The sequence below is a fragment of the Lutjanus erythropterus genome, chromosome 3 (assembly GCF_056507025.1).
Source record: "Lutjanus erythropterus isolate fLutEry1 chromosome 3, fLutEry1.hap2, whole genome shotgun sequence".
NCBI lineage: Eukaryota > Metazoa > Chordata > Actinopteri > Lutjaniformes > Lutjanidae > Lutjanus > Lutjanus erythropterus.
In genome coordinates this window covers 9,781,735-9,800,828 of record NC_139319.1, presented here as the reverse complement: position 1 = coordinate 9,800,828, position 19,094 = coordinate 9,781,735, and the positions used below count along the sequence as shown (strand labels likewise).

The 19,094-nt window shown below is 38.1% G+C and overlaps 2 protein-coding genes across 2 annotated transcripts; both read right to left on the bottom strand.

Moving 5' to 3' along the window:
• Positions 1-1,238: 1,238 nt before the first annotated feature.
• LOC146329663 (perforin-1-like) lies at positions 1,239-9,557 on the bottom strand. The gene is made up of 11 exons (XM_084714937.1): positions 9,490-9,557; positions 8,128-8,221; positions 6,885-7,173; positions 6,699-6,778; positions 6,265-6,310; positions 4,354-4,496; positions 4,118-4,256; positions 3,940-4,020; positions 2,366-2,862; positions 2,176-2,269; positions 1,239-1,482 (listed from the first exon to the last, which is right to left on the bottom strand). The coding sequence occupies exons 3-11, from the start codon at positions 7,152-7,154 to the stop codon at positions 1,270-1,272; spliced, it is 1,563 nt and encodes a 520-aa protein (XP_084571063.1). The 5' UTR covers positions 7,155-7,173; positions 8,128-8,221; positions 9,490-9,557; the 3' UTR covers positions 1,239-1,269.
• A 2,736-nt stretch (positions 9,558-12,293) lies between these two features.
• On the bottom strand, positions 12,294-19,019 carry pin1 (peptidylprolyl cis/trans isomerase, NIMA-interacting 1). The gene is made up of 5 exons (XM_084714936.1): positions 18,861-19,019; positions 16,925-17,007; positions 14,206-14,314; positions 14,011-14,121; positions 12,294-13,268 (listed from the first exon to the last, which is right to left on the bottom strand). The coding sequence occupies exons 1-5, from the start codon at positions 18,916-18,918 to the stop codon at positions 13,159-13,161; spliced, it is 471 nt and encodes a 156-aa protein (XP_084571062.1). The 5' UTR covers positions 18,919-19,019; the 3' UTR covers positions 12,294-13,158.
• Positions 19,020-19,094: the final 75 nt, after the last annotated feature.

Sequence of the window (19,094 nt, the reverse complement as noted above, 5' to 3'; positions counted from 1 at the left end):
TCATGAAGCAAATGTTTTTCTATTTTGCATCCCGTTTTTTTTTCCAAAGTTGAAATTTGACACAACTATTGGAGCAATCGAACTGCACAGGTTTTTCCTGACTTCCCAGATATTGTTGTCTAAAGTAACATTGCATAAAAAGTAAGTGCAAAAGTAGGAAATTGTAAACTTCTTATGATGGCTCGTATTCACACTCATACCGTACGAAGACACCACTGCAGCGGTGGCTTGTTAACTTCCGGTGCTTCACCAGATTCGTCTACAGTGGTAAGTTTCATATTGAATTCCTTCAAAGTCTTCACTACATTCATTGTATGAGTCTGGACAGACTTGGACGTAAACTGTAACTTCACTGGTTGCAGGAGACAAACAACAGCGAAGCAGTAATTCTACCTTCTGACCGCTCTGTTTTGCACGACCACTGACAGCTGACTTCTCCCTTTTCTGAACCAGCCGCTAGGATCTGCGAGTGATCGACTACTGCTTTAGTTTGAAAGTTTCAGCTGTTTCAGCTCGAGATAATGTATGTGGAGGTCGTGTTAATGCTGGCAGAACATTTCCCTCATTAATCAGCACTGTCTCGACATGGATGTACTGGATACTGATGGTGCCCCATTCATTCTTATGGAAGTTGCTCACTGACTGCGTCTCCACCGAAAACCATTTGTGGGCTTTCTCAGACCTCTTATTTTTTGTTTGAGAGCAGCCTTTGCAAAATCACACAAGTCTTGTTGCCAACAAACATTAATAATAACATTAATTCATCAAAAGGCCCTTAACTCATCTTTCTTTGTAATTCTATATGTTCTAATTAATTTACTTATTAACTTAACTAAATTAACTTGGTGCGAGTGTTGAAAGATAAATCAAATATCTTACAGTATTTGTGCAAGCTTGAAGAAACCTGTGCTGTACTTAAAGACACAGCTCATGTTTTCACAGGTTTTATTTACAAGACAAGGATCACATATCTGTTGCTATTATGACAGATATTACAAAGATTTTAAAGTTTTGACACAACTGTACAGCAAATAATTACCAACAATGGTAAAGATAATAAAAAAGATTAACAGTGAAGCAAATATACGTCTAATTTGAACCCTGCTGCCACACAGTCTCTCAGCATAAACACCACCACACACTGAACTCATTTACTGTGACTTGAAGGCTGAAAACCATTTTGTTTGTATTCAATAACATTTTTGTTATACTTTCATTGACAACATAAACAAAGAAACCACACTCTGCACACCCAGAATGCATTTCCCATTATGGAGTTGGTTTGTAACGGTTACACCTGTCTCCTGTCAGATGCTTGTCGCAGGTCAGAGTATACTGGACCTCAAAGCCGCCATGTTTGTGCGCCCCGCAGGAGAATGTGTGAGTCCCCTGGCGCAAATATCTTGTACACGCTCCCAGACGGTCATCATATCGCACATCTTCGTCCCAGACCTCGACCTTCAAACCATAGTTTGTGTTCACCTTCATTAAAAAGAGAAAAAAGAATAAAAATGTTTACCAGCACCTGTAATTTGCATCTGAACTGCAGATTTTCACTCACCTCACAAAACCTCAGTGATACATGTAAATTAGCATGTTAGTTAACATCTATACACATAATTTGTGAACTCCCTTCATCTTACCGTCTGTGTATCTATGTGCTGTTTTTAGCTCAGATACTCTATTTCTCTAGCAGCAGAACGTGTGAAAGCAGCCACTGTATAGTTTCCCTAAGTAACATTATTCAAGCAGCCATGATAAGCTGAGTGAGGAGTGTTGTCTTATGTCTTTCATGCCGTTTTTGCCTTGTTACATTGTTTTCATCTTGCATTTAAACTAAACTAACAAGCTTGGTTTGTAGTGGAAAGTACAGATATTTATCGTAAAATGTAGAGAGTAAAAATAAAATGTTGTCAGAAAAATCTTTAAAGTAAAGTACAGGTACCTGAAAAATCTACTTAGGTACATGAACTTGAAGTAAGTGAATGAAGTATTTGTACTCTGTACTTACATCCGGTCTCTGCTAATATACATGTTTTGTTATTTTGAGTTGCTTAATATATTATTTAATGTGCAGTGAGTAAATGTCATGACTTACACTGTAAAATTAGCTTTTTAACTTGTGTTTAGGGAATAAAGTGATTTTGATTTGATCTGTAATGATAATACACTGACCTTGCCCAGATAATAACGGGCGTTCCACCTGGGGTAGTTTGACCGGATCATCCAGGTCCTGCGATAGTGGTGACCGTACCACATCTTAGCATAGCTGTGAACAGGAGAAAAACAAGGAAAAGAAGCTGACGGATTAATATTGTTTGATATACACCCTTCACGTCTCAATCCCTGACTTCACTCTACTCGCCTCTCAGTCTTGCCAGTTAGGTCTCCTTTCAGGTTCCAGGCTCTGACGATGGTCACCACCAGCGTCCCAATCGAAGCCTCCTTAGGACAGCAGGTGGGCCTCAGGTTGGGAGTGTTCCACCCGCAATATGGTACACTGGGTGACCTCCTCTTGGCATTGCTTCTTAAGTACTCCTCTATGGCGGCCTTCATCCCTGCCCTCTGCTTGTTATCTGGCACCAGCTCATACATTGGCCTCAGGGAGTACGAAACAACATCTGGGTGGTCCTTTAGGGTGGTCAGCCAATTCGTGTAGCCCACTGAGTCATTATGAGTGAGTGAAAACTCCCCCGACCAGCCACTTCCTCCTGCCACCTCTGTGTAGTGCTGGTGGAGACCAGAGCTGAGCGACATCGAGACGTCCCGGTTCTCTAGGACTTTGCTGCAAGACCTTCGGTTACCGGATAATTTCAGTTTTCCCAGGCCTACAGAGACCCCCAGTGATAAGCAGGAGTGGAACTAGAGGACAGGAGGGGAAAAAATAGTGAAGATGGGGAACAACATGAACACCAAAATTATAATTATTATGATTAAAAAGATACTCAAACTGTATGGCGATGGTTTAAATTGCCCTCTCCATGTAATGAGTATATATCAACTGCCAAAACAATTAATTGTTAATGTAACTGACAAAAAAAATGTCAAATCTTTATCCTGGGTCAATAAAAGGGGGGTGAAAACATGGTGAAAATAACATTTTTATTAGTCAGTTTGGCATGTTGGGGCTTTAAGAGACTTGGCTTACACCAGCCGAGCAGTATGGAGACATTTTATATTTTTATTTGTTTGAAAACTGGTCACCATTCACTTCAGTTGTTTGTGAGATTCTGCAATGTTTTTTTCCTGTGAAGCTCCAGCAGCATTTTGTGGACTAACAAACTAAACCTGCATTCGGTGAGTAGATAATAACTGAGTTTTCATTTCTGGCCGAACTATCCCTTTAATTCCTCTGAGTCATCAGGGCTAAAATTGAATGCCTGTCTATTCTTGTCCACTTGCTAGCTAGTAAGTTCAGTTGTAGGTTGAAAGAGAGACGATACTTTCGTCCAGGCATCTGGGTTTGAAGTCCGTGTGTAGCATTTTATTTTCTGACTTTTAACTGAGAAATTTGCGTGTAGTTTTTTTTTTTTTTTTTTTTTTTAGAAAAGCTGTGGTGAAATCAGGTATCAGGCAAAAAAGCATTTTTTGTGCTGAAAAATTTTGCCTATGTTTGCATTATAACAATTATTATTCATTGTTTGTTTGTTTGTTTGCTCTGTTTAAGTAATGAGGTCCCAGCTCTACATTATGCATCTACAGACAGGTTAGTTGCCCCTGAATGGTTTGATGAGTCTGGACATGATGTGAATTGTAGTGTTGCCTTCACAGTCGCCGGATCTCAACCTATTACACAAAATGAGGGAATATCTTATGGAGGAAAACAGACTTGTGACAGAAGCGTCTCTTCTACTGAGGCAAAAATGACCCTGGATATGTAAAAACAACACAACATGTGTTAACATGTGTGTACTGTGTTCACTCTTGAGTCATACGTACCTCACTTGACGAGAGTCCATTCAGTGAGGACAAACATGTTCGTGCAGCTGTGACTCGTCTGAGTCGTCCCCCAAGGTTAACCTGAAATGAAGAAAAATGTTGTTGAGACAGAATGCTTTTTAAAAATTATTATTATTGTTGAATAAGGAAATCAAGTGGTGTGTGTGTGTGTTACAACCTTGCGGATGTAGTGTGTGCCATAGGTTTGTATGAGCCGACTGTACTGAGCCCTGGTGGAGGAGCTGTAGGAACTTGGCAGTCTGTCCAAATCGCTTCTGAACTCAGAGCTGAGGGGTGGTCTGTTAGACACACGGTAACTAGACAAAAAAAAGACAGAATAGTAAATTATCTTGCCTGAAATTATCTTAATAAACTTGACTCTTGTGCAGTGATGCAGGGATCGTCACAGCCTACCCGTAATGGCTGCAGGTGACCCTGTGAGTGCTGAAGGAGTAGCGGTCCTGTCTGCTCCTTTGTGAAGCAAAGTTATACGCAGCAGAACTCGTTCCTCCCACCTCCAGGTTGGCCGACACAACCTTATCTAAATTTAAGCCAAACTGAAAAAGAGCAAAAAAATTTAAAAAAGCTCATGAGCTGTTTGATGTTCACTCAAAATCTCCATGATATAGTGGATTAAATATAATACATCCAAATATAAATATATAAATATTAAAGATAACCAATTACTTATAAAATTATTCACAAATAATTGTAATTCAATATATTTATACTTGTTCAGTTAGCATTAAGGACTTGAAACTTGTATATATACATGCTTTCAACCTTTACTAGTCATCGATATGGTGATTTTTGATTTGATTTTGACTATATTTTATAATTTAATTACAGTCAGAGGATCAATTTCATAATTAAATATATTTTGAGATCTACTATTGTTTTCTCTTCTTTTTGAACAGTGGTGCAAATTAAATCCTATTATTTAATAGAGATTATTTCTAATAGTATAATAATAATAATAATAATAATAATAATAATAATAATAATAATAATAATAATAATAATAATAATAATGATCTACAAAACATATTTTAATATTGTGTTAAGGCTTTGTGTGTCCCGTGTGATAGTTCTGTTTTTACTCATAATTGTGCTGTATTCATTTCTGTATAATTTTTGGCAATATCAGAAATTTGAGCTTTCGCTGTAAAATTATCCAAAAGTCTTTCCTGTGCTCCTCAACGTGACCCCGACCCTGTACAACATAGAGCGTCTGTACCTGCCATGCAGTATTACTGCCATGCAGTATTACTGACATGCAGTAAGAGAGCTACAGCGCATGAAGTTATGTACTGTACTGTTAGTGTCACTGAGATATTCCTCTGACTGTTGCTGCTCTGCATCTAAATCAGTGCATGATGAGATTTTGGTGAGCAGACTGTTGTTCTCACTGCAGCCACTAGGTGGTGCTGTAGCTGACCTTCTTCCACAGGAAGCTGCTCCACACAGTGTAAACCACTGACCAGGATACATTAGAGAGTGTGTCTGCTTGCACAACAGCACAAGTGACCACATTGCTTTGTTGTACTGATCTGACCCTCCACTCCAGACAAAACAGTGGAGAACCTCTGTGTGGAACAGTTTACTTCATTCTGAGCACAGGGTCTAAAACCTGGCCGACTTTAATGTCGTGCAAGAGTGAATGCTGCCAGCCTCAATAATAATGAGATAGTTTAAGATATTTTGAGACTGATTCTTTCTTTATTGGCTATGATTTTGTCTTCTTTTCAAAGAATGGTGATGCCAAGGAGATTTTAATGGTAAATCATGTTATTTAATATCAAAAGAGATTATTTCTGAAAGCAAAAATTAATAATACCCCTCAAACATATGTTGGTGTTAAGGCTGTGCACCCCAAAATATTTGGTGCCCTGTCTGAAAGCCTTGGGCCCAACATAAATACAGAGAAATCTGTAATTTAATGGTAAGGTAATGGTACGTTTCCAGCTGGCTGTTACTAGTTGTTGTAACTTCCAGGAAAACAATGAACATGTTGGATATGTTAGAGAGCGAGGAAGGAAGTCGGCATACGTGAGATCAGATAAATCTTCATCAACTATGGTGGTTGTTTTTAAGTGATATTCAAGTTTCATTCTACATACTCAAACTTCAAATCATATTTCTAATAATTTCCTAAATGACAAATCATAATATGTATGTGTATGTATTTTGTATGTAGTATTTTATTTCCTGCAGTGTGCTGGTTTCTAAAAAAGGAATGCCTATCAGTTATGACAACAACAGTAACAATAATAATAATCTGAAATGTTGATTTTATGTCAACAATCGGTATGAGAGGCGCCCTACCTTCCAGTCCGTACTGTCCTGGGATGTGTACGTGTCAATCAATGAGCTGTGGACACAAATTCAAAGAGAGAGAAAGAAAAAAACACCATTAAAGCTCATTTATGTCAGAGATTATATATAAAGTATGTTAATATTTGTATTTACAAATTAAGACAAATAGGACTGGAATTTTTACATTTTCAGCTGTAACATGATGAATAAGGACAGTTTAGGGCAGCGAAGACAGAAGTCACATGAGACAAAAGGTCATATGCTTGTAAAATTATAGATATTACAAAAGATCAAAGGAAAAAGCACAAAGGCAAAGACTGGCACATATTCTATTATTTACTGACCGATACGAAGGCTCTGGACATGATCTCATGACATGTACTTATATTTGAAAAACATAATGACTGATACAATCACTAATATTGTCCTGTATAATATAATACCTAACAGAGGTGTGCGCACTGCTGTAGAGGTCAGCGCTGCAGCGGCTGAATGCACGCCAGTCCACTGCAGAGACTGGCAGCTGAAAATGAAGGTGAAAACGACATGGTTAATGTCTGGATTTAAAGTCTTATGTGCAGTTGTTGCTGCAGAAATGCTGTGTGTTTGATTCTTTATTTATTTATTACTTTTTGCAGCCTGTTGCCTTGAAGAGGGTTGGAGCAGAGAGTGCATTTGCCCTCTGGGCTGAGGAAAGTCTTCACGTCGATCACGTAGGCTCCTTTGCGGCGCAGGGTGACCACATCAAAGCCCTCGCCCACCAGGTTGTGGCCTGGTACGAAGGGAGCGGAGTCACACTGGCTCTGGTTCCCGATCACACAGGAGAGGACAGGGGAGTGATGGGACAGACAGAGGAGGAGACTCAGGTAGAGCAGGGGCAGGGTCGAAAAGGAGAGCATGGCTGGAGTCAAAGAGACGCTGAAATGTTTCAGAGAAAGACAAAAAGAATAACAAAAAAAAATCAGTGAGTTTCAGTTGATTACTAGTGAAGGTAGTTTTTTTTTTTTTTTTAAATACCCCCAAAACAACATTTGATCTGGATTCTAGGCAGGACTGGATTACCTATTACACAGTGGTTTTATTTGTATAGTAATTTGTAGCTGTTCATTAATATTGTACATTGTTTTTATGTGATAAGAAGTGCTGTTAATATAACACAAAAGTTTATGACAAGTCTCCCTGGTGCACTATAAAGACTGTCAAGATAAAGACTTTCACTTGGGCAGAAGCAATAATGATTTATTACCGATGATACAGTAGAGTGTTAAAGTTTTATTTTTGTTTCTGCACGTGTTGTGCCTGTTCCTGGCGCTGCCACACCTGACCAACTATCATATACTGTTGTTGTCGTTATCATTGTCTCAGGTTTGTGGAAATAATTGTAGCACATCCTGGGGTGTAAAAAAAAAAAGTTTGTAGTTCATTTTTACAGCTCACAATGTGCCAAAACTATCTCCACAAACTGCCTAACCTGAGATAACAACAATATATGTCGTATAAAGACAGTGGGTAAAGTGGATTTATGATCACAAATTCTGTATATCATTTGTGGACATAATATTAACTGTCTTTGCTTCACAAATGAAATCTGTATGTGTTGCCAGTCTGGACGCTCTGTCTAATAATGCTGACAAAAGAGGCCTTTAACCTGGGTGTGATTTTTGACTCAGAGGTGTCGTCTGATGCTCAAACCAAAGTGGTGCAGTCCTGCTTTGTCCATGATAAGGTCATATAAGTGGTAAAAGTTAGTACATGGACCTTATGTTCAGATTAACTACCCCTGGAGAAAACACTGTGGATTTTTTTGTACGGTAATTTATAATCCCTCAGATGTTCATTTTATCCGTGTTTATTTTTTAATAATCTGAGTACCTCTTCAGCAGGGTTTCTCCTCTACGTCTGCAGTGTTTATATCTTTTGGAGATGAGGAGAGCGTGTCAGCTCGAGTTGCTGCTTGACTTTCAATCTGCAGGTAGAACAACAAAAGCGCAGGATACAATGATTAAGACAGTCGATGTCGTAGTAAACAACAACAACAAAACAAAAACAGCACGAACCATCAATTTACAGATTTTATCTGTCCCTAAAATATGCAACAGTTGCTAAAAACCACAGACAACTACTGAACTGTTTTGTTTAACTTGCATCTTCAGTGTGAGTCAGTCGTCTCAGGGCTGAGCGCCACAGACAGGAAAACAGGATGCAAAGCACTGAAAGACAAACTAATTACATGTTTTTTTGTCTTTCGTTAGAACTTGCTGAGAAGCACATAATGCCAACCTTTACCCATAAAGCTGCAGTTTTTACTGCGTTTACACACATGATTGTGAGTTGTATGTTTATCATCTTCATTCGTTGTTTGTATTTTCTGTTTGACTACAGAAGTTGGTGACAAGTTTCCCTGCTGCACCATAAATATCGTCAGAATAAAGACTTTCACTTGTGTGCAAGCGATAATGATTTATTACTGATGATACAGTTTTGCTGTTATTTCTGCACATGATGTGCACCGCCACACCTTACTGACTATCTGAATACTACACATGTTGTTGTTGTTATATGAGATAACTGTAGTACATTATGGGCTGTAAAAAAAAAACTTTAAATGTTTTTTACAGCCCAGAATGTGTTATTAGCAGAGGTGGAAGCAAGTAAGTACAAATACTTTCTTACTGTATTTAAGTATCTGTATTTTTCTGACAACTTTTTACTTTCATCCCTACATTTAAACACAAATATCTGTACTTTCTACTGATTACATTTTCAAAACAGGCTCAGTATCTTAGTTTTAATGCATCTGAGGGAAATAAAAAAAAAAAAAAAAAAACCCAACCCCAAAGATTTTTTTTTTTTCATCATTGCATGCTGCTTTCTCAACATCAAGACTGATTTCAGTCTATATGGATGGAATAATTAAAAAAAAAAAGATTCCTTGGTGTATTCATCAGTGCATATCACAAACATCAGACATAACAAGATGAAAAAAGTAACAAGATGGAAAATGGCGTAAAAGACGTAAAAACATAAAACAAACAAAAAAAATAATAATAAAACAAAAAGAAAAACAGTAAAAAGACAAGTTTGTGTAAAATATGTAACAAGAAGAAAAACATGTAACAAGACAAAATAACAGTGCAGAAGACATAATGTGCTTTGTAGTAGAACAATAAATTCCAGTGCCATGCAAATAAAATTGGGTTGTACCTTCCTATAACATTTAAAAAGGTTTGCTACCTGTTCCAAAGGCCCAACAAGACGATGTTGTTGCTCCACTTCAGTCATCAAAAGCAGAACCGGCAAACTCTTTGTTGTTTGAACAGAAATTAGCTGAGGATGGAACCTTTTATATCCTGTAGGACCAATGAGGAAATAAAGGGAAGAAAGAGAGTTCAAAATCAGAGGAGATAAGGATAGATAAAACTTAAAAGACAATAGCCTTTACTCAGGTTTAAGGAAATGACCTTGAAGTAAATTACAGGGATGAGAAAAACAACACAAGGGAAGAATATGTCAAAACAAAAATGGTAACATAAATGATTATTTTTAAAAATTAATAATTGGGTTGATGGGAGAAATTCAGTAAGTCCTTGTCCCTGACCTGGATCGAGAGCATGACCACTTTTACCAACACCATGATATAAACTTCTGCAAAGTGCTTGTATAAGGATAATAGTATAATAGTTTAATTTGTTCTCACCTAAAAAAAACAAGAATAAGATGATTTATTGACCTTGCTCAGATTATAATGAGCATTCCAGCATGAGCAACAATTTACCTGTGAACTGGATAAAACGGGGGAAAGAAAATAAACTGGAATAAGGCTGCTGATGGTAACAGACTCAGTAAGCTCATAAGAAAAGCTGATTGTGTCCTCAGAGTTGAACTGGAGTCACTGGTGGTGGTGGTGGTGTCAGAGGGGAGGATGCTTTACGGACATCGCCTCTCATCCCCTGCAGGTCTCACTGGAGTCACATCAGAGCACGTTCAGCTGTAACCTGAGACCACCGAGGTGCACCACTGAACGCCACAGCAGGTCTTTTCCACCTGTGGCCATCAAACTGTACGACCCACCGCTGCAGGAAGAACAGCTGAAACATCATATACGCTTCAACAAAAAAAAAAAAAAACATGACCAGAAAGAAGCCAAATATTCTTCATCAAATTGTTTTAAGCAAAAATATCTGCCAGTGAGGTGAACTATTTCTGCTGGGCCAGAATTCTTAAAACTAGCTTATGAATCAGGTCACTTTAAGACCATCACTGACCTTAAATCTTAAAAAAAAAATGATTTTCTCAAAATGAGGAACCCGTTCTCCTCATTGAGCTGACTTTAAGAAATTCTGTTTAGTTGTCTGTTTATCATCTTCATTTGTTGTAGCTGTAATGGTGCACTAAATAACTTCTCATTTCACACTGTTTCGCCATGTGATAATATTTTCTGTTAATAGACTTCAGAAGTTTATCACAAGTTTTCCTGGTGCGATTTAAATATTGTCAAGATAAACACATTCACTTGTATGAAAACAGTGATTTATCACCAACCATATGGTCTTGAGGCAAAGTTTTATTGTTATTTCTGCAGGTAATATGACACACTTTACAGTGGCAAAAAAAAAACAACTTAACCTCAACAAATTTTGACTGAGCTGACTTTAAGAACATACCTACATTAAATAATTATCAAAAATGTGATACTCAGAAGGATAACAGGTTAATTTTTTAGACTTCTGAAGGGCATGTTAGTTTTTACTGACAGGACAGAAATAGATGAACAGGAAATGGGGGAGAAGAGTCAAGAAGACAGCAGAGGGACACAGGCGGGAGTCAAACCCGTGTCCCCTGCTGAAGGACTGACAGCCTCTGTACACGGTTCGTACCAGCTGAGACACTGGGGCGCCTGGTGAGCCGCTAGTTCTTGTCAGGGCTTGACAACATTTGCTTGGAGTTTTCTGCATTTTACGTCAATTTAAGTTGATGAAGATGGGACCAGACGACATAAATTCTCTGGTTCAGATGGCAGAGGACGATGAATGTCATCGGCATAGAAACGGACTGTTTGCTTAATTGAGTTGGTGCAAAATCAGAACCAGACACGCCAGATGGTTTGTTACACGGAACCATCTGGGACGTCGTCCTTGGAAACTGTTTGGAAAAGGTCAGGCACTTAAAAAAAAAAAACATTTGGCAGGTGATTGGACGAACCATCTGTCTAACACGAGCTAACATCAACCAATCAGATCAATGAACTATATTGTGTCAGGTTACCACCAGTGGAGCCAGTTGGTAAATCAAACTCTTGCTGAAGCAGGTGAGGAGAAGAACAAAACATCTTTTCATCTGAGTAAAGCCTTCAGTTTGGTTCTTTGCTTCTCTTTAAATACAGAAATACTCTGATATAACTGATCCTATCGTAGAATCTACACCGAGTCGCCTCCGTGGACGCTTCTCACTGTCAAAACACCAAATACAGCGCCTGTAGCTGCCAGTAGTCTCTCCTAGGATGCTGATTGGCTGCACCACTGTGGTTGCAGACACACACTGGTGAATTCCAAGCAAAATCAGACCTTCCCATAGACTTCTGTATTTGCACAGACAAGCTTAATTGACAACATATTTTATAATGACAAGAAAAGATTGTATAATTCACCTCTATTTGTGACCTCTGGCAAAATGGAAAAGCTTTAAGTCTCAGGGCAAGTGACTTACAGACAAGGCACTTTACCTAAATGGACACAGCAGTTCAGTAGGTTTTTTTCCTATTTTACATACAATTTACTGCATGTCAAAATGTCTTTGAGTCCAAAGGAGTTTTTTGTATACTATTGTTTTCTTCTCATCTTTTCGCCTCGTGATGCAATAATAAGATTAATCAAAAATCACTTGGATCATTTGTGTGTTGTTGTTTCTGTGCAGTCCACATAAAGCACTTTGAGCTGCAGGTTTACTCACATAATTAAACAGAACTAATTGCATAATAAGCATGTGTGTATATTCTGTTCTAAATAAACTTCAAGAAAGAATTACACAAAACCAGAGACTTACAAAAAAGAGATTTTTTAATGATGAAAGAAAAAGTCCAATGACACAACAGTGTAACAGTTTATCTGAACTTTGTTGCTTTTAAAAGCTGCGAAGCTGATTGTTAAAACCTGGAAGTTCACAATTGTGCCATCTTTGCATATCCTAAGGGGGGGAAACGTGCACTTTTTAAAGTGGGTTATGACAACAAAACATTCTGTTGCTGAATATCTGCAAAGGACAAAAGAAAAATAAATCAATGTTAACTGTAGAAAACTCAAAATTACAGTGCTTTCATAAACTCCAGGGGTCTGCAATGGCTGGAAAGTGATTTTAACTTCTTACGAGTCAATTTTCCAAAACAGTGGAGTGGATAGAGGAACTGCTTTGGCACCCATACAGGAGAGATGGAAAAAGTTACAGGAGAACATACAGTAAATGGTCCTTTTGAAGACATGCAGATACAAAAACACAAGCTTTTACAGGTGCATTCTCAAACTTAGCGCATCGTGTGAAACTGTTTCCACTTGGCTCTCAATGCAACAGAGTCACAGGCACTCGTGTTTTTATATAACGGCATTGCCGGGGTTAATAAAAGCTTGAGGTCCTACAGGAATAATCTGCAATACTCCTTGGTGTTCGGTCAGATTAAAGTATTCATACATGTTCTATAGTGCCTGAAACATAATGATCCCGCTTAAAATAATGCGATAATTCAGTCGATAAGCTTTGTTTACTGGGTGGTGTGTGTCATTAAAATAAATCACAGGTCTGTGTGGGTTGGACTGTGTCTGAGAATGTGTGTGTGTGTGTGTGTGTGTGTGTGTGTGTGCGCGTGTGTGCGTGCGTGTGTGTGTGTGTGCGTGTGTGTGTGGCTTCTTCCTTTCAACCAGTACGTAGGATGATGTGGACTCCAGAGTCAGTAAAAACAGGACCGCTCATGTCTCCCACCTTGAGAGCAAAGGAGGCATCTTCAAAAGGCTTCTGCATTTGACCTGAAACATAAACACAGATAATGTGCATTAAATGATTATCCACATTCAAATAACATTATCATCATCCTAGACTTAAATTCCTTTGTGTTTGCTTGAAATTATCCTTTCAGTCTTATCTTTCACAAAACATTTAACTAAATTATTTCAAGTTTCCTAAGTTTTGCAACATTTATGGATTATACTGTATGTGATGTTTCATATCAGAATGTGACGACAACTTATTTTGTTGTGATTGTCGTACAAACCCCAATTTCAAAAAGGTTGGACACTGTGTAAAATGCAAATGAAAACAGAATGCAATATTTTGCAAATCATTTTAAAGTTGTGTTCATTTGAATACAGTAAAAAGACAAGATATTTAACGTTCAAACGTTTTGCTGTTTTTTTTTAAGAAATATGCACTTATTTTGACTTTGATGTCATACATTTGATATGATGCGTGTTAGTGCGTGTTAATATTTTTAAAACACCTCTAATATATGTGAAATATTTCATAGCAATACAGTGCAGAGCAGAGAACAGCTGCCATGCAGTTGCTATACCAGTGCTTTACCCTTCAGAAGCATTTTTATTAATATTTTAAGAAAAACAAATATACTGTGATGTATACTGTTACTGTCTGTCCGAATAAAGATATTCTCCAGACCAATCTGTTAACCCACTCCTCTGTTTCTCCTCTTAATTTCATCTAAATTTAAGAAGTTAATCAGATCAAAGATCATCGTGTATGTGAGAGTTGTACCTCTGCCAAAAAATCCCAGATCTCCACCGTTCTTAGCTGAGCTGCAGTCGCTGAACAGAGACGCCAGCGATTCAAACTTCTCTTCTCCAGACTTGATCTCTTCTATGTACTCTACACAGAACAAAGGAAGAAAGAACAAATTAATTAACCTGATCAGAACTAATCGAACCCTCCCTCCCCCGATGAATTACGTACTCTGAATGAGTTCCAGGGCCTCCTCTTTAGTTCTTGTGATATTCTGTTCCCGCCATGATGATGGACGACGTGACTGATTATGTTTCACCAGGAGGTGAGAGCAGCGTACCTGAGTGAAAAAAAAGAGAACAAACTGATCAGTGCCAAAACACCCCAGAATCAATCAGAGAGATCAGAGACAGGTCGATTGTCTGTCTTCTCTTACAATTTCTTTAAAATCTAAAAATACAAAATAATACATTTTAAAAATTAAAGTAAAGACACTGATTTTTCTTTTTTTCCTTTTTTTGATTCCCTACACCAAGAAGCAGTCCATGTTAGTGGTGTGTGTCGCCTCCGACTCCTCCTCATCTAAATGATCGTCACATCATTAATCATCATCATCATTAAATATTGATCAAGGCTGAACAGAGCAATAATAATCTATTCAGGGTCTACATAGTGAAAAATCTCTTATTCTGTCCAATTAATTAACACTTTCGATTAAAGTTAATGGCTTATTAGAAAGTGACAATCCCGTGACTCTTTATTTAAGACTCACAGACGTCGTGGTGAACTGCAGAGTGAGTGAATTATTAATAAAATGTTTTGAGTTTCTTACTTGAGTTGTAAAAGTTATGGAAGTCATAAAAGTTTCTTCCACAGAAAAACGTGATCGGGTCAGAGGCTGTAAATGTTAAGCTGTTAACTGCGTAAACCTCACAGACCGACAGGGATGGGTTGGATTTTATTGATACCAATGTCACTATTGAACTATTGAACACCACATCATTGTCTTGCAAGGCACGACTGTCTGAAAACATGCCAGTGGCTATAAAAGGAAGTGATCAGCTTGGAGTTATAGGATTTTGATTGGCTGGATAATTTGGATCCAGTTCTCAGTTCTCATCTCTGCTGACTGATTTTTTTTTTTCTTGATAACATGAGAAGTCACAAACAAAACAAATATTGACAAAATTTCAATCTATTCAAACTGAAAGAAAACAATGTGATGAGGACTTAATAGATCAGATCAGGGGAACAGTAAAAGCACATGTAACAATAGAAAAAGCAAATGTGTAAATAAAATGAACAATAGCTGAATCCCATTTAGCTGCTTCAGGTGTGGTACTGTGTGTGCTGGCTCCCTGTCATGCTGTTATGGTTTACTTGAACAGAACAGGCCTATTATTAAAGTTATTAAAAATACCTGTGTTAATTTTCTTGCTATTTAAAGTCAAAAATGTCCACTGTGAAACAGGTGAATAAAAGAACGAATCTGGGAAACCAACAATTGGCAAAAAATAATGTGTTAGAATAAATGTGTTAGAATTTATAACCCCTTTTGTAAATCCTGCCTTATTAGAAAGTGGCTCTGGCAGATCTCATGTGAAGCAGACAGTTTACATAATAACAATAACTAATTATAGGATGGAAAACCACTCTGCCTTCAAGCTTGTGTCTAAATTAAGAGGTGTACCACTGCAACAACTAATTACACCATCTGACGAATGTCAAAACATGTTGGACAAAGAAAAAGTTTTTAGTCATACACGCCCAGATTCTGCGCTCACAGGCCTTCTCTTTTCCACATGATGCCTGTTGCTATGGATACCATTCAATGTAGATGTCTCAGTGGGATTTCTTTACTTTGGCTGTACTGTGTGATGAAAATGCAAGCAGATTACTTCAGAGGACTAAAGTCTGAGCGTTGTGTCATTTAGTGTTTTATCCAACCCAGTATGTCCCTGTGCTCAGCACATTCAGAGGTCTTTACATCACTTTATATTTAATAACTCGGGGTTTTGGACTGTTTATTGAACAAAACAAGAAATATGAAGACGTCACCTTGAGCTCTGGAAAACTGAGATAGATATTTTCACAATTTTCCTGCATTTTATAGACAAAAAGAAATAAGTGATTTATAAAGAAACTAATCAGTAAATGAATCTATTATGAAATTATGAGAATATTTTTTTTTCTTTTTGGACAAGACAACACCCCAAAATGAAAATTCAGTCATTATCTACTCACCCTCATGCTGACTGAAGGTCAGGTTTAGTTTTTTAGGCCACAAAACACTGCTGGAGTTTCACAGGAAAACAATGTTGCAGACGAATTTTCAAGATTCAACACCAACAACGTAAAATACCTCCATATTGCTCATCTGGTGTAATCCAAGTCTCCTAAAGCCCCAACATGCCAAGTTGACTTGAAAGACATCATTTACACCATATTTTAGCCTAAATCTTCACTGTAGATCCTTAGCTTGGAGACGCGTTCATGTGATGTGCTCACTGTCTGAACTGGGTGTGTGTAGTGTGACAGTGTGCATGTGGAAGTGCATGGCATGTTGGGACTTTAGGAGACTTGGATTACTCCAGAAGTTTGAAAATTGGTCATCATTCACTTAAATTGTTTTGGATATTCCGCAACACTGTTTTCCAGTGAAACTCCAACAGTCTTTTGTTTTTCTAGGTGTTGTAGTGCTTCTGCTCCAGTATTAAAGGGTTGCTATCATATCTGCAAACCACCAGATGTCACTGATGTTTCTGAGGCAGGAAGCCCCGAGACTTCATGGGCCTCATCCACCCATCAATAATTTTAATCATCAACAAACTATTTTAGTCTTGTTTTTATGTTGTGTAGTAAAGCACATTTCAACTGCAGTTTAAGTGGTCTGTAATAAAAGTTTAATGTTATTATATGTAACACATTTTAAAAAATTACACATAATAACCTTATCTGGCTCTCCACGGCCGTCGCCAACCGGACGTTCCCACTGGCTGGAATTGGTGATGTGGTTAAAGTAGTACACCTTGCCTGGAGGGCAAAAACAAACAGTCATTAAAGCTGTGACAAATGGAGGCAGCAGACAAGCTGAAAACACAACACTGACATATTATCACCTTACAGGCCTAAAGTTGTTATAGCAACTGTGTTTGAGGATGAACCACATCAGTATCATTTGTAACACAAACTTTATTCAGTGTATCACTCATGAAATGTATAATTATTCACACAGCTGTCCCTCCTGCATTTGGCAGCCACAGCCTGGATAACATTTATGATTGTCTACTTCTTCATATTTGCCTATTTCTACAGTTTCATTTGTAAAATATGTCGCTCTGCTGCCAGTAAACTTGTCCATGTTTGTGACTGTTCAAATGCAGTAAACACTACCCTGCTTATGCGAACGTGCTCAAAACTAGACTGGGAAACCCTGGGTTGACTTACTGGGTTAATAACCACAGTTGTGTGACTGCATACAGTTTTCAACATTGTTTTCTTTTCACTTGTAAATGTTCTTGTCCAAAGTCCATTTTTACTTGTCCCTGAACAAATTGTTTTATTATTGGTTATTAAATAAGAACAATGAGTGAAGTTAATTGTCATGTTTAATCGAGAGCTGCAATGTCTATAAAATGTCAGTAAATATTAAAAAATGTCCAAGGTGATGTCTTTAAATGTCTCATTTTCTAAGTCCCAAATCCATATTCAGTTTACCATGATAGCACATGGTGAAAAGTGGGAAATCTCTATATTTCAGAGGCTGAAAACAGCATTTTCTGATATTTTCCATGAAAAAAAATACTTCAAAATATTTCAATAAAAATCACAGTACTTTAATAGTTTAATTCCTTTTTTTACCACTTGCCTGGTTAGGCAAGTGAGTTGCAAGATTTACTCACCCAACATGGCATTATACTTGCCATGTATGAGTGAGCAATCCCTATTTTTGAGCCCTGGCTTAGCCTGACTGCTTGTAGTGAGCCCAGATACCCAAAAGATACCCTCTGTGTACTGAACTTGCTTTGTAGTAAAGGGCCCAGAAGAACCTGCCTATGTTTGAGTGAGAAGTTAGATGGTTAAGAATCATGAGATTTTTCTTAGTTAATTCTATTTTTTATGTTATATTTTGTGGTTCTAAGATTGGAAACACTATCACTTTTGAGCGTGTATGTCTGTCACTGGGCGCTGAACAGGGCGTTAGTGTGTAGAGTGAGGTTACCAGAGATTTCTGCTGAAGACAGCTGCCTGCTGTGGCTAAAAACAAAGTTCAAAACAATAATCTAAAATGAAAACATAGAGGTGAGTGATATATCGATCAGTTTTTCAGTATAGTAAGTCCTTTGATGTTGTACATCATAAGTGGACTCGTTGTTTATTAATAATATACTGATTATGGCAGTTTTAAGGTACTCATTAAGCATCTGGAGGATTGTGCTGGGACCTATAAGCTATGAGTGACAGCACATTGTGATGGGACAGCTGAATGGGAGAAAAGTAAACAATAAAGATTATCTTAAGCTTTTTGTCCTCCAAACATTAATGTGCAAAAACTGTGCTGATGCTCGCCCTGTCGCAGGTGAGGCACTGGAGCAGAATGACGTCATGCAGGGCCCTGCAGCAGCCAGGTTGAATGGGTGGTTCAGCTCTGGCGCCATCATGAAGCAACACACCTTATAATACCCAAACACCACTTAAACAAAACACAACTGTAACACCGAGTTATCCCCATTCATCCCCACTGAACTTAAAGTTCCAGCTACCCCGTTCACACTGTAAACCACGATGCTGGGGCTGTTAGCTCGTAAGCTAAGTTTACTAGCTACACGTTGCTATTTAACTGGCTAGTTGGCACATTTAGCTTCTTGTGGGTTCTGTTTTCATACCTGAAGAGCGGCTCATTCTTTTCTCCCACCCTGTCGGTAAATTCTCCTCGTCTGCCATTATCTGTTTCAGTAGCAGCGTTTTCAAATATAATTTCAATGCAGCTACCGTGTGACAGGTTGTGGCTGCAACTAAGCAAATTACGACATTTAGCAGTGTGTTTGCGGTACCAGTTGTTTTCAGGCTCAAACCCGCCCCTGACGGACTTCTTTGTCCTGTCATTGGCTATTTTTGGC

What these genes read in the sequence shown, in the direction of transcription:
- LOC146329663 (XM_084714937.1), bottom strand. Translation starts at nt 7,154, where the DNA reads ATGCTCTCCTTTTCGACCCTGCCCCTGCTCTACCTGAGTCTCCTCCTC. An exon ending in AAGGCAACAGGCTGCAAAAA is followed by an intron (nt 6,779 to 6,884) that starts GTAATAAATAAA and finishes CTTCATTTTCAG; the next exon opens with CTGCCAGTCTCTGCAGTGGA. An exon ending in CCCGTTATTATCTGGGCAAG is followed by an intron (nt 1,483 to 2,175) that starts GTCAGTGTATTA and finishes TTTTTAATGAAG; the next exon opens with GTGAACACAAACTATGGTTT.
- pin1 (XM_084714936.1), bottom strand. Translation starts at nt 18,918, where the DNA reads ATGGCAGACGAGGAGAATTTACCGACAGGGTGGGAGAAAAGAATGAGC. An exon ending in GCCGTGGAGAGCCAGATAAG is followed by an intron (nt 14,315 to 16,924) that starts GTTATTATGTGT and finishes TTTTTCACTCAG; the next exon opens with GTACGCTGCTCTCACCTCCT. An exon ending in TCTGGGATTTTTTGGCAGAG is followed by an intron (nt 13,269 to 14,010) that starts GTACAACTCTCA and finishes TTTATGTTTCAG; the next exon opens with GTCAAATGCAGAAGCCTTTT.